The sequence below is a fragment of the Buteo buteo genome, chromosome 3 (assembly GCF_964188355.1).
Source record: "Buteo buteo chromosome 3, bButBut1.hap1.1, whole genome shotgun sequence".
NCBI lineage: Eukaryota > Metazoa > Chordata > Aves > Accipitriformes > Accipitridae > Buteo > Buteo buteo.
The window spans coordinates 60,861,838-60,876,285 of NC_134173.1; the positions used below are offsets into that span (position 1 = coordinate 60,861,838).

The following is a 14,448-nucleotide window of genomic DNA, read 5'->3' on the forward strand; positions in this document are numbered from 1 at the left end:
AACAACAGAGCTCCCACGGAATCAGTTAATGACATTTTTAGTTTACAGCCGTTATGAGCTGAATTTTACATATGTGGAAACTTGCACAGTATTTTTTTTTTTTTAGTTGAGGGAAAAAATGTGAAAAGATCAAGACAAAGTATTTTTAACATCTGAAAACTTGACAGGAAAAAAATGACAAATATGGAACATCTAAAGTGCCCCCAAACCAGGTCTATCACAGAAATGTTTGGTCATTTTATGTCAGCTTCGGCAGTATTGCAGTATTGCAAACCAACAACACAATTGTAATCACAACTGAAACAATAAAATCTATTCTTTGTTCACACAGTTCCAATTCCAAAGATACACACATATGGCCCTTGGAAGTCCTTGATTTTATTAGCTGTCAAATACCACCAGCACATTCTAAAGACTTATCTGAAATTTCAGAAATTATTATAGTATCAGGATGAAGTTCTTAAATACCCTTCATTAAATGTTAAGGCACTATTAAAAATATCTGTGATGATAATTTCCCAAACAGAAGTCAGACTATTCACCCTATAAAGGACCTCTGATCCTTAGATTTGCTCTGCCTCACTTAAGAACACTTAGCAGATGTAGCTACCTTTCACATCTCTGGGATGTGAGAAAAAAATCTGAGTACCAATGCAGACATCAATCCAGAGCTGAGAACGTTTACCAGGAGAATTTCAAACACAGGTGAGACTACTGAAACTATTCAGTAACATACTCCTCTGACCTTAACTGCTTGGACATTTAACTTGCAAAGAATTAAGAAATTTTATGAAAACTGAATTTCCTGTAGACTGCCTTACAAATCACTTTAAAGGATGCCAACTATTTATTTGGCATTTAATAAGTTACTGAGTTTTCACATCTGTCCCAATACAGCCATGCATTTGGAAATAAACAGAAGTCTATTTTGAATAAATACAAGACTTATTTATGTTATACATAGCTATATGAATTGTTCTAATGTATATGAATATGACTATCTCAAACTTATAGCCATGTCTAAAAAAATGTAAAGGTAGAAGGCATTATGCTTTACACATCAGTTATTTGTTCCAGACCACTACAATTGCATTTTAGCTTAAATTTTGAGAAAATCGTAACTCATCAGGTATCATACCTAACCAGGTATTCTTGGTATTCTCTTTCTTTTTATTTTTTTTTACTGCTTTAGTATAATTTGCATAACAATCACCAGTTATGGAACACTTATGTCTGTTGTTACAGGCAATTTAGATTACTGACCTAGAGAGAATTCTTCTAGATATAGCGTTATGTTTTAAACTTTACTTACTTAACATCTCTACCTAAAATTGATTTCTGATGAGGCCTGTGTGAGACAATGTTTATTTGCAAGAGAAATATTTCATAATTAGAACCAAGAATCATGTAATCCTATGATAAAAAAATAAAATGTAAAAAATAACAGGGAGATAAACAAATGTTTTAAAATACTTTGAATCTTCTGAGATCTACGATCAGTTGTAAATATTCAACCGTTTATATGAATTCATGTTAATTCTTGTGTTCAGTTAGATTATTGTAAACCTATTCATTCTTTCAAAAGTTTACCATAATCAGACCTCATAATTTAGTTAACCATGGGATTCTTTTATTGACTTGTGATCAGAGACTTAATATCATTAAAACTGAGATGGATACATGGATGACAACACTTTCATATTATGATTTATTTAATGCATGTCTATATAAACAGAACAGTTAATATCTAAAAGTTAGAACAGTAGAAGTTTGCAATTAATTTGCATTATTGTTACCATTATACTACTACAATATTAGATTTTGAAACAGTTTCCTTTTACTTCTTTTCATGACAGAAGAAGGGTGCTTTTGCATTAACTTTGAAACAGCTTTCAGGTAATTGCTGAAGTCTGGCTTGAGGCATTTCTTTTTGATTCCTTACTACTGCATTGAGTCTCTTATACTAAGATATGTTTAGTTCTATAAATAATGTTAAAAAGGTTTCATCTAAGGTTAAAGCGTGTATCTGGATTTTTCAGGTTCTGCCAGTCCTGTAGTGCAAGTGATATGAAGAATGGCTGGTATTATCTAAGAGGTTCAGAGGTCAAGATTGCTATTCATATAGGTATAAGAATGAGAACATTAAAAATTGCTCTAACATTACTCATGAACTTGGAAAAAAAAAGCTGTAGTGGAAAAGGCTACCAGCATTCATTAGTTACAGGAAAGGATTCAGAAATGATAATAATGGTACAGATACAAAATGAAAAATGTAAAGAGAAAGCATTATTTTAAATACAGTCATGAAATATTCTGCAGGCAGTAAAAAATGTTTGCCAAGAAATGGACTTAGTATTGCTAAAAAACCCCAAACCACCACAAACCAGTAGCTGTGCTGATTGTAGAGGTATCATTAAAGAATTCATAAATTTTGAGGCCTTAGATTTCTCATTTCCTATAGGATTATGCCAGTCACTACTACTGTGATTTGACTGGTAATCTTCATTTAGGAGACAGAAATCAAATACATTAAAATGAGATACATTGGTTTTAAAGAAATTGCAAATATCTTTTTTTTTAACTTGCACTGTTATGTAAAAAAAAAAAAAAAAGCCTAATACTTTTTTTTTGCTGTGTTAAATGGTCATCTGTGCCAATCCTACATTCAGATGTGTGAAAGAACTGATTAAAATGTCTTTTCTAGTTATGCTATAAATGATAGAGAATGTGAAGTAGAAGGTAAGACTGTGATGTTGTCATCTGATACCACCTGGCAAAATAGTTGGTAAATTCTGACTGACAATTATAATAGTTGTTAAAACAATGCTCATTCTCTATATCATGAAGTTCGAAAAACCACTAGCTCATATTTAAAAGAGTTGGAACTACTTTAAGATGAAGCTGTACTGCTCAGTAGTAGGGGGAATGGCAAAGCCCTTGTGTCTTGTAAATACCCCCTGTGACAGAACATGAGGGATATTACTGATGGTGTTCTCAACCTTTTGATACAAGAGAACATATCATAAATCTTCTGTATCACCCAGATATGGGGGATAATTTTCACCTCAGCAAAACAATGAGAAGCTTAGATGTACGACTGATGTACGGAAGCTGCTTAATCCTGAGGGGTTTTGCAGTAATAATGTGTCTTTAGGCTGAATCTGAAGAGTTTGCTGTTGTGAGCTGCAGCTACGTATCATGGCCACAAACCACTTCCCGCGCACAAGGACTTGCTGGAAAAATTGAATAAAGTTAATATCATGTATCAAAGGTAGCCCTCATTAAATGCATAATTATAATTAACTGGTATTCCATACATACATACATTAAATAATTTTCAATACTCTAACAGTTGGTACCAACAGTCTTTGTACTTGATCAGACACCATGAAGTTACTAAGCACTTAACTCCACTTGTTCCTAAAGGATTATCTGAGTATTGCAACTATTTTCATTACTGAACTCTACTCAGTATGTTGAGAATAATCATCTTCTATTTGAATTTGCTAAGTTGTTTGGTTTTTTTTTTTTCATTCCACATTGTTTGATATAGCTAATTAACAGTCTGATCAAGTTCTACAAATAACTGTCATGAAGGCGGTCCTTAGATTACTGATGAGGAGAAAAAGCTAAAGAATGATACGTAGCAAATGCATTGCTTATACTTTTTTTCTTTTCTTGAGGAGTTTCAGTTTTTAAAAACATAGGCACAGTTTTTATATATTAATAGAAATTTATCAAAAGGTTTTGAAACTGAGATTGTTTCACCTTTGACAAAGGTTAGGTAGTTTTGCTTTAGAAACATACAGTTCAAAGACCTTTTTGTCAAAAAAACCTCATGGGAAATTAACATGTAACATTCCTATAGCACTTATCTCCACTGGTCAACAGGAACAAAATGTACACACTTTGAATAAACACATCTGCAAATTTTCACGAAAAAAAATTGTTCTAATAGTTAACTGAAGAGTGACATAGTTAAGTTACCAGAACAATAGCATTCTTTTCAGGAAAGGAAGAATTAGGATACAATCATGATGGGTATTAAATAACAATTTCCTTTTCCTTGTTAAGTAGAATATGTTTTGGTTTTATATGGCAGAAGAAACTAAATATACAGTTAACCCAATGAATTCCAATTTAAACCATGAAAGACCAGAATGGCATTACAGGCAACACTTTTTTGGTCCAGTTTCCTGTTCTTGGAAATGTAGCAAGTTTCAGGTCTTTCTGTTTTTTACATAGTCCTTGGATCATGATAAATGAACTTTACTGAATATTTAGTTTTAAATGAACTTTTTGAATAATTTCATATTTGTGGGTTTTTTTCCCTCACAGTGATGTAGATTATTTTTAGTACCTGCCAGTCTTAGCAAATTCTGTTGAAATACCATTTCTTAAAAATACATATGTTTTTGTAAGTTTTACTAGGTAGAAAAATTTTGGTACAGAGGCAAGACCTGCTATTCATTTTAAGTCAAAAAACTGATGGCTTACATCAGAAAAGGCAAAAGAAAGTTTCCTAGGGCGTATTATTTTATAATGAAAGAATTTACCTTGACAAGCTGGGACAGGAACATCCCATGAGTAATAACCATATGGAGACTTCCTGCATACAGCAGTACTTTTCCCAATGAGCCGAAAACCTCGATCGCAAGCCCAGCGAACCATACTGTTGAGCTGTCCACCTGTCTGACTGACAATGAAACCATGTGGAGGGGACTCTGGAGTACTACAGTAGAGAGCTTTAAACATAAATATTGAATAAATGAAACATGCATTTAGAATCCGGATGACAATTCTCGACAAATTCTTATTGAATTCAGTGGACGTCTGATAACAAGCTGAGAAAATGTCACTAGAAGTTGTTGTATTTTGTATCCTGATCATGCATGCACCAAGCAATTTCATTAAATATAAAGAATAGGGCTTTATAAGGGCATCAGGTTTTAGTAGCCTGAAAGGAAATACAGCAATATCTCACTTCTAGAACTGTTTTTTTTTCTTCACCATCTTCTTTTTTAAACCAAGTAAGTGACAGAATTGTAATTCATGATGAAATTTATTGCAATTGTATAAATTTCAGGAGTATACAATTTTTTTCTAAAAAGGAATCATCAAGGGCATACTGCACAGAATTCTTTTCAAATAATCTTTTCCTTCTGGTCTTAAATAAGTTATTTCTTTCAGGTTCTAATACGGTTTCTTTCAGGTGATACAATGAACTGGAGTGAACTAACATATCTAAAATAGATTTTAACCATATTTATGAGTGTCACCATAAATCGCTGGCAAAAACACTGAATCTGCTTTTTTGTGTGTGTGTGATTTATTTAGAACACAAAAAGTCCTACAGAAGTCTTATTTAGATACTATGAAAAAACATATTCAGAAATCTTTATGAGAGCAAAATGATGTTTAAGAGATATAGTTGTTATAATCTGAAAGGATTTACGTACTTTAAGTCTCTCTGACATTAAAGATTGCTTACTTATTAAACTGTCATTATGCTTATATTTCTTCTAACTCCATTGTTCATTAAGTCCATGAGTACAAAGTCACTTGGTTTTGGTTACCTCACCAAAGGAGTGGACCAGAAGGGACTTACAACCTGGTAGCGAGTTCAAGATAAATGCTGTTTGTTTAAGAATTTAACTTGGTCTCTCATCATTTTGGTCTATGAATGAGCCATGACTGGTTAGTCAAGATGACCATTTTCCCATTTTGTAGGAAAGAAAATTAAGTTGGAAGTTTGTTCAAGTGCTTCCTTCATGCTTTGAAGAAATGTGGGTAATAATTGGTATCTATTTTCTCAGGCAAATAGAAAAATGTTGATTCACTTGCTCTTTAGGCCTTTCCATGTCCCATGACTTGCGTCAGGTCAATGGTTTTTTCAGGCAAAGGCTTCCTCTGATCAGGGTAGAGTCATGTGGCTGCTTACTCTTTATTAAAGCAAGCAGCAGAATGAGAAGCACTGCCATATCTTTCAGAGCACATACTATGAAAATATTTTCTTCCTTACACTAAATTGCTCCTGCCTTATACTCTTGGAAGAACCAGACATAGAGACACCTCTACTTCTTTAGTGTGTAAGAAAATATACTGGTATTTTCTGAGTGATACAGATAACTAGTAAATATTTCTTGTCTACCTCTCAATAGTTCTCTCACTGCCACTAGGGAAAGAGTTTTAAGAACTTTCTCTTCTTTCTCTTTTAACACATCCAACAGGTACTAAAGGCAATGAAAATAGGTACCATATAATATTTTGTGTCTAGCCAACAGTGAATTTTATCTAGCTATACAACAAACATTTTACCTCTGAGAAAACTTTCCTCTCCTAAAGGGAAGGATGACACTGATACTGTTTTACAGACTGTTGTGAGCCTAATTATTCTTCTGCAATAACACAGTAGCCAAAAATTCAGTTAGGAAAAAAAACCCCAACACAGCAGAAAGAAGAATTTTATATTTATTCCCTATTGCTTTCTCCACTTGGTAAAGTGAAATTGTTTTATGCCAAAGATACTATCCCCAGTACTTTTCATTCTGTGTATTTCATGTCTTTGGTCACGATAAAAAAATCAAATATAGATTTTGTGTAATTGCTGTAAATTGCAACAGATCTACTTTAGCTTCATTAATGAATATTATTATGCTGTAAAATGGATATATAATATAGTAATTCTATAAAAGCAATTATATAAAAATCAATCTTTGTTAAGTATCATCTTCAGGCACTACTCATAAATATGTTCATCTGAATTAATAATACACACACACATTGTTGGCTTTTTTGACATACTAATTGATCTCTTCTAATACGGTGTGCTGCTTCCATTGAACCTTAAATTAAAGAGTTCAATCCTTCAGGGTCTCGCATTTTTCCACCTTATAGCTGCTCACTCCTGCCTTGTTGCCTCCTCTTCCTCTGTCCCACCAAAAGTGTTAATGATGAATTACGTAAATATCCAGTATGAAGAACAGAGGCACATGAGCGCAAATAAATGATGGGAGGGAGAAGGGGGAAGCTGCCTCTTTCATCTTTAGGACTGCTTTATGCCATTTCAAAGTCCTGGGAAAAATTTGCTTAAATCTCTACAGAGCACCTGTGTTTCATACATTCTACTTAGGGTGTGCGGGGTTTTTTTTCCTCATAAGATCAGTATCATCATGTTTATATATAAAACACATTGGATTTCCTTTCAGTCTTGGCAATTAATGTTACAAAAAATACCCTTTTCACATAAATAAATATGTTCCATATTGAAATTTTATGTGCATTAAGGAAAGTCTGATTTACATACCTATATATCTTATCCTGAAACCTTTTTTATTGGTGCCATGATCTGCTGACCACCGGAGAAATACCTCATGGCCATTGCTGGTTATATTTAGAGAAGACGAATAGTCCCCACTGAGAGAAATGAGCAGTGGGCTATGACTATTTGGTCCTTGATACAAGGAAGGAAAAAGAAAAAGAAAAAAAAAAAAGGGAGTTACAAAGTTTAAAATAACATACAATAAATTATATGCATAAAATTAATATACATAGAAAACATCCTCCAAGCAAATGGTATCCTTCAAGCAAATGGTAAACTAATCTGAATTAAAAATGGCAGTTGACATTACATGTTATACACTAGATAGTACGTATTTGTTCAGAAACAAAATTATTTCTAAACATAATTAAAGCAGTACAATTTTGAAACACAGTAATCCAACAGTTCTTTTTAGCACAAAAAGTCCAAATAGCTTATTTAAGATTTTTTTATACTGACAAGTTATGGTACATAAACAACGTTGATTACACAGGTGCAATGTAAAAATACATATATAAAAAGTATCATCTAAATTTGTGCATCCTATAGTTACCATCAAACACCTCAAGTATATCAAATTCCTTTTCTGTCTGGAAGAATTCAAAGAACATGCTGATATTGTAACCCTTTTCCACAGTAATGGTCCATGCACACATCTGGAGATTTGGGTAGCTATCAGGATATCCAGGGCTCAGTATTACTCCTGTTGAATCCAGACGCATTTCATTGGCTGGACAGAGCACTGTGAAACAGAAAGAGTGATAAAAAAATCTAAAGTCCACAATTTCTGATTCATGTGATTGGCAAGATTTTCTTGAGTTTAAAAGATCTGCATTACTCATTTTATTTCCATAAATACAGAAAGACTGACAACATTTTAGAAACAAAGTCAGTTAGTAGAAAAAAAAAGCTAAAGTAATATTTATCTTGAAAATAATCCCTGCAATCCTTGGAAGTTATAAATTTGTGACATTTTCTTCTTTCATTCTCTAGAAGATAAGATATTCTTGTAGGCTGTGCTTAAGTACTAAATTGTTGCATTGTTCAGAAAGTGAACCATAGACATTTTTTCCCCCCCTCATGTTACTGTTACTGTCAGCAATAATTCCAGGTAAAGTTTTGCACTGAAAGCAAAACTTGAAGACACTGTGATTTTTGGTTGTCAGGTTCTAAATAAAGAGTAATCAATCCTTCCCAAAATCTGTATAAAGCAGCACCTAAATTTTGAGATCCTCAATCAAGCTCCAAGGACGTTGATGTACCTACACACAATGTAAGCACTATTCAGACATGAGGCCTTTGGTCTAGAAAATATAAGACACACTTCAGGCTGACATTTTGTTGCCCAGTAGGACTAATTAGACAAGAATATGATTTGTGCTAATCAAACTATCTAGTTTTTAGATTCATAGAAACCTCAGAAAATGCTAGGGTTTTGCCTTTACATGCATTAAAAAACACTTGGAATTCTATTTTTCCTTCACCTCACCTAATACAGTCCCATTTCTTTCCTATCTCTTACCAAAAGAAGCAGCAAAGAAGAGTTCTTAAAATCAAAGCCTATGACTAGCAGTCAAGATGTTGGTGTTATAATCCTGAACGGGCTGGAGAATTTCAGAATGACTTTGGGTAATTCGTCTATTTGATCCTCCTTTTAAAAACAGGTACAACTGTTCACCCTATGACAAACACTTTTGGAGGAAATAAAGATCAAATTAAGAGGAAAAAAATAGGCAATTTCTGCCTCACTTAAAAGTAAAAATCCAAATATCACCCTGAGATATATAGATATATTTATTTTAACTCCACATTCTTCATCATCCTTCAGTTCTTTGGTAAGCGTAACAGATGTGTAACTCTCATATGTTATGTGCATACTGCATCTGTATCTACTAACCACCTCCTTTTTATTAGATCTGTGTATGAGAGAATTTTCGTTATACATTCACATTTCTAATGAACTCTCAAGCGCAGACAATTGGATACTTTTCTCCTTCTAACACAGGGACAGATTATTTCCCTGATGAGTAAATGTTAGTCAGCTGAAGAAGAAATTATAAAAATCTAAAATTCTTAATTACTGACAGCCTTTTTCCCAAATTTAGTGGTAGGAAATAAGAAAAGGAACATGCTTTACCCTTTTCTCTAAAACATTGCTGGGAGAGGCTAGACCCCACAACATGAGAGTGTTTCCTGCAGGGATAAAGACACCTGCTCTATCCCTGCTGACTTCTTCAGCATGTACTGCCTGACAGACCTTCACCTTACTTTAAAGAATTATTTTTTTCTTATATTCCACATCATATTCTGAAGTTATTAATATTCCACTTACAGGTGTGCTGGAAAATACATAGCAGCTCTGGCTATTCTTAACTGTCATAGTTTCAGGATGGATAGAGGATGCTAGCAGGATAAATGCTACTTTGCTATCACCACTATTTAAAGCAGTTGCTGAAACTGAGCAAAATGGTGTTTAAAAATATGATGAAGAGGATTGATTTTGAATTTATCTGGATTCACTAGGTGTACACAGAATAACTGGCTCATTAAATAAAAATATTTGATATTGCCATGTTATTGGAATGTTTTTCAGGAACTGGTTTTGCTTCATGATATATGAACAAGTGCCTAGAGTTTATTCAGAACTGAACACTGCTAAACAGGAACCTTAAAATCTGGGTTTTATATTCACAACTAACACTTACATGAAAGTGAGTTTGTATGGAGCCATTACAAGTTACACAAGAAAATAATAGGATCTTGGATTTCTCAAGAACACTGAAAATATTATTGGCTTATTAAATACAAAAATCAGATTTTTATGGGGAAAAAGTCATCAGACTGTGAAGAGAGAGAGAAAACAGAAAAGCAGAGAAAGAGAGATAAAAAGAATAATCATCTTCATAAACAAAACTCATAAGAATCATAGAAACATAGAACAGTTTGGGGTGGAAGGGACCTTTGAAGATCATCTAGTCCAACCCCCTGCCATGGGCAGGGACATCTTTCAGTAATTAGGTTTGTCAAAGCCCCATCCAACCAGACTTTAAAAAAGAGAAAGGAATCTGTCCATATATTTTAAAATATTCATTTCTCACTTTCAAAATTAGCATCTAATTGCTAAATTTAAATAGCTGTTTCTCATGACCTGTGTTTGTCTCAGTTAATCAAGAAGAGATTGAATATAACACCTCCACTCCACATGAGAAAACTCATATGGCTAGAATCTGGCTGTCAAACTACAGTGCTGGGCCAGTTGTGATACAGACTTTATCTCAAGCAAATGAAAGAACTGATCCTCTCAAGGTTTATATGTACATACATATATATAAACACACACAGAGAGGTGTAGCAGAAGGCAGGAAAAGCATCATAGTCATCTGGCTGCACTAGTTTATTTACAGCTAGTTTTGCTGTCTCCTTATGATTCTGCTTTGCAAACTGTACTCAATTTCAGGATTTCCAGGTAAACATCCCTCAGGAATTTTATAGAGAGCTTAAAGGCTTATTTCTGTACAAAGGATTCCCTTGGGAATCGGGTAGCTAAGGTTTTTTTATGAATCTGAGCTAATGTAGCTGAGATATAGCTGAGTCATCACTGAAGAATTTCTCAGGGTCTTCTAATTATGATGCAAAATACAGCTTGAATCTTCTTACTCTGAAGCTTTCATTTGATCCTGAAAGTAGAAGCTAATTTCAAGGAAAATTAAGGGCAAAGTTACATGTTGCATATGGCAAATACTCAATTTTAACAGAAGAAGATGGCAGGCATTGGCATAAGCTTGTGGAAGTTAGTGATTATTTTCTGATCTAAAGAAGGAAATCTTCAAGAATTTTAAGAAATGCTCATCCGATACACATCAGATAAAAAATAGAAAAAAAGGCAACATAGTTTTAAATAGTACTAAAAGTGGTGTAAACTAACCTGTAACAATTAAAATCTCAAAATAAAATTTTAAATAGATTTGTTTCAATATTTTCTCCTAGGAATACCTCGTTATTGACCACTACATCTTTAGTGCAAAACAATAGATTCAAACCCCAAATATTGTTATTTAGATTCTGTTCAGCAGCACTCTTCAGATTCAATAAATAAATGAATGTTGAATGTGGGTATTAATTTATTTCAAGTTAAAAATTGAAGCAAAATTCAACCAAAATGCACTTAATACTGGCTAAAGTGTCTAATGTATGCACAAGGTTAAGGCAACAGAAGTTAACACTATGAAGTCACTTTGCCTGGTGAAAAGAATTAGTATACTAATACAAACATGAACCAAAAGAAGAGCTGAGTTTATTCCTTGAGACTGACTCTTATGTAATGTGTTATATCCTGCACAATTAAAGTACGGTAGCTTATACATAAACCAGTGTAGTATACTAAAATCACGAAAGCCATAAATTTTAGGCATATAATTTTGCTGCCTCTATATTCCACAGAGCTCTCTATTGATCTGGGTTTCAATATTGAAATTTAGCTTACATATTGATATCTTCAAACTTACACAGTATATAAAAAAATACAAGAGAAAATTATGTTGCTGCTTATTCTAGGTGGCCAGTTTGAAAGGTCATTTTAAACATGTTTTAACTAATTCCTTTGATTATTTTATTTTTAATTTTCTGAGTGTACTAGTTCTGAAGATTATGTTAATTTAATTCAGCTTTAAACTGAAATGGTAGGAGCACTGATTTAATATTTAGTATTTGATCCATATATTTAGCATTTATATGTGACAGAGGAAAGATTAACTATGGTAACTGAAGTCATCATTCCTGAGTTTTTGTCTTGGGTCTTGCAATGAATATAAATATGCCTTCAGCAACACGTGCTGAGAGAATGCCTCAGGATCAGCAAATATGTCTCTGTTTGTCCTATCTATTATGACATCATTTTAATATTTAAAGCAGTGCCTGGAGGTTACCGTGGTTTTCCACCCGTTACATGCTATGACCCCGCTAAGTTGGATTTTAATTTAAATTGGGGTTCTGGAAGGTATTCCTAGACACATTTGTACCTAAATAAATGCATGGAATTTCAGAAATTATCAGTGTTAAAGTTCTTATAAAACTCACAATTCAAGATGACTTTGCATTTTTAAGAACTAGACTTATTGCTACAAATTATTTTGACTTTTGCATAGTTTTGTGCATATATCCAGGGGAAAATAGTTTATTCAGCAGTAGTAGTTGACCCTTCCAGTTTTACAGGAATGCAGGAAAGGGGTATAATTATAAGACAGTACTTTTCCAACTCTCAGCTGAAAACTGAGTTGAACATTGTAGTCACAATTAAGTTCTAAAAAATAGTACACTGATGTTTAAATTCATAAAAACTAAATTGTGCACCAGTTTGAAACTTCAGAAATTAGCAAGAAACAGTCAAATATTAAAGCTTTACTTGTAAAAGTAGTAGATTTATTCACAATTAATTTACTATTTCCAAATAAATCTTTCACCATTAGTGTTTTATAGATATGCTAATGAATTAAAATTGCTGGGGGGGAACAACCAACATTTGATTGGTAGAAAACCCAGATGGCAGCATTTTTCATTTAATACAAATGTAAATCAACTTCATTTATTATGACTGATTTGGGAAAGTATTTTAATCTTGCAGTAGATGTTAGAATATTAAGCTCAAGAGTAGATGGATCACAAAGGAATATCACAACAACTAGCAGGATTCAGAATGACTTTTGTTTACATAAATTACACTTTTATGAAGCTGTGGGGTTTTTTTATTTTTTTTCCCTTGAAATATCTTATCACACATGTTTATAACTGTATGCCCTTATTTATCTTTCTGGAAATAAATGGAAGAATTAGTAAGAAAAAATAAACATCTGCCCATCACTGAAAATTTAAAAAGATTACATTTTTTAAAATAAATCATGTGCAAGGTTTATCTCCATTAGCTCCCTAATTGGTTTGGTATGAAGAAAACTCTTGCATTTTCTTCAAAAATGATGGAAAAATTCTATTGCAGCATAACACATCAAATGTCAACTTAATAAAGATTGGCTTAAATGGTGATGTTAGTGGTTGGCAGGATTTTACTTTTGTTCCAACCTTAACAGAGAGGTAGTGTTGTATCTCTCTATCCACAGTTTTCAATAAAAGAAAGAAAACGTGAACACACACAGGCATACACGCACACATACAGAAAACTTATTCTTTAAAATACACTGAATAAAAATGGAAGCACTTAAAGTTGCACTGAAAAATGATGTTGTGACTTTGTTCACCCAAATCCATGCTATGTTTTTTAAAATTTCCATATAAATTTTCATATTATTATGTTCTAGATAAAATGAAAAAATCACATTATTTATTAGACTGCCTCCAAAAAAATATTTTGAAATTATTTTCACAAAGTAGAGCAGTCCTTTAAACTCATCAAAGTCATTAAAACATTACTAATTATTTTGCATTAATAGTTGACACATATTCACCATAACAAACTGTGATAATATTTGGAATAGCATCAAAAAGTCTAAAATATTTTCAATTTGCCATCTTATCTAAAGAGATAGTGGAGGGTATCTAAGGGATCACCATTCAGCTGGTCAGGCAGGAGGAAAAGGAAAAGGAGAAAAAACCTTGACAGGTAGGTGGTGCTCCATCCATCTGAAGCCTTTCACCTAGTCGGCATGTCAGGATCTCATTACCAACCAATGTAAAGCCTGGTTGACACTGGTATCTTATTATGTCTCCTGTTTGGAAAAACAAAACAAGAAAAAACACAAACAAACAAAAGAAACATTAAACAGCTATTAACTGGGACTTTTAGCTTTGAAAACATTATTGATTAATGAAGTTTCTCGCCACCATATATAATGGGCTAAATGACCTCTGGCATAAACAACTTTGATTAGTCTAAGAAATGTGGTAAATGAGCATTGTGTTGCACACTATGTTACATCTATCACTGTTTTCCACCACATTATTAGTTGGATAGTTTGCTAATTTGTCTGGGTTTGACTGATGCTGTGTGAACCATCTGTCCACAAAGCTTTAAGCAATATAATTCATTGGATAACCATGATGGAACTAAATAAAGAGATAAGATCAAGTCAGTAACCCATACAATCCTGAGGGAATAAAAATTAAATAGGAACTGGATT

General features: G+C 33.1%; 1 protein-coding gene across 3 annotated transcripts in view; it reads right to left on the reverse strand.

Moving 5' to 3' along the window:
- CSMD3 (CUB and Sushi multiple domains 3) overlaps nucleotides 1-14,448 on the reverse strand; it is a 749,348-nt gene that overhangs the window by 87,521 nt on the left and 647,379 nt on the right. For all 3 annotated transcript variants that reach the window (XM_075024389.1, XM_075024388.1, XM_075024387.1), the window contains 4 exons: nucleotides 13,924-14,037; nucleotides 7,875-8,063; nucleotides 7,307-7,453; nucleotides 4,557-4,745 (listed from right to left, as the gene is read on the reverse strand). In XM_075024389.1, the coding sequence (XP_074880490.1) occupies nucleotides 4,557-4,745; nucleotides 7,307-7,453; nucleotides 7,875-8,063; nucleotides 13,924-14,037 (639 nt within the window). The remainder of the gene's footprint in view (nucleotides 1-4,556; nucleotides 4,746-7,306; nucleotides 7,454-7,874; nucleotides 8,064-13,923; nucleotides 14,038-14,448) is intronic.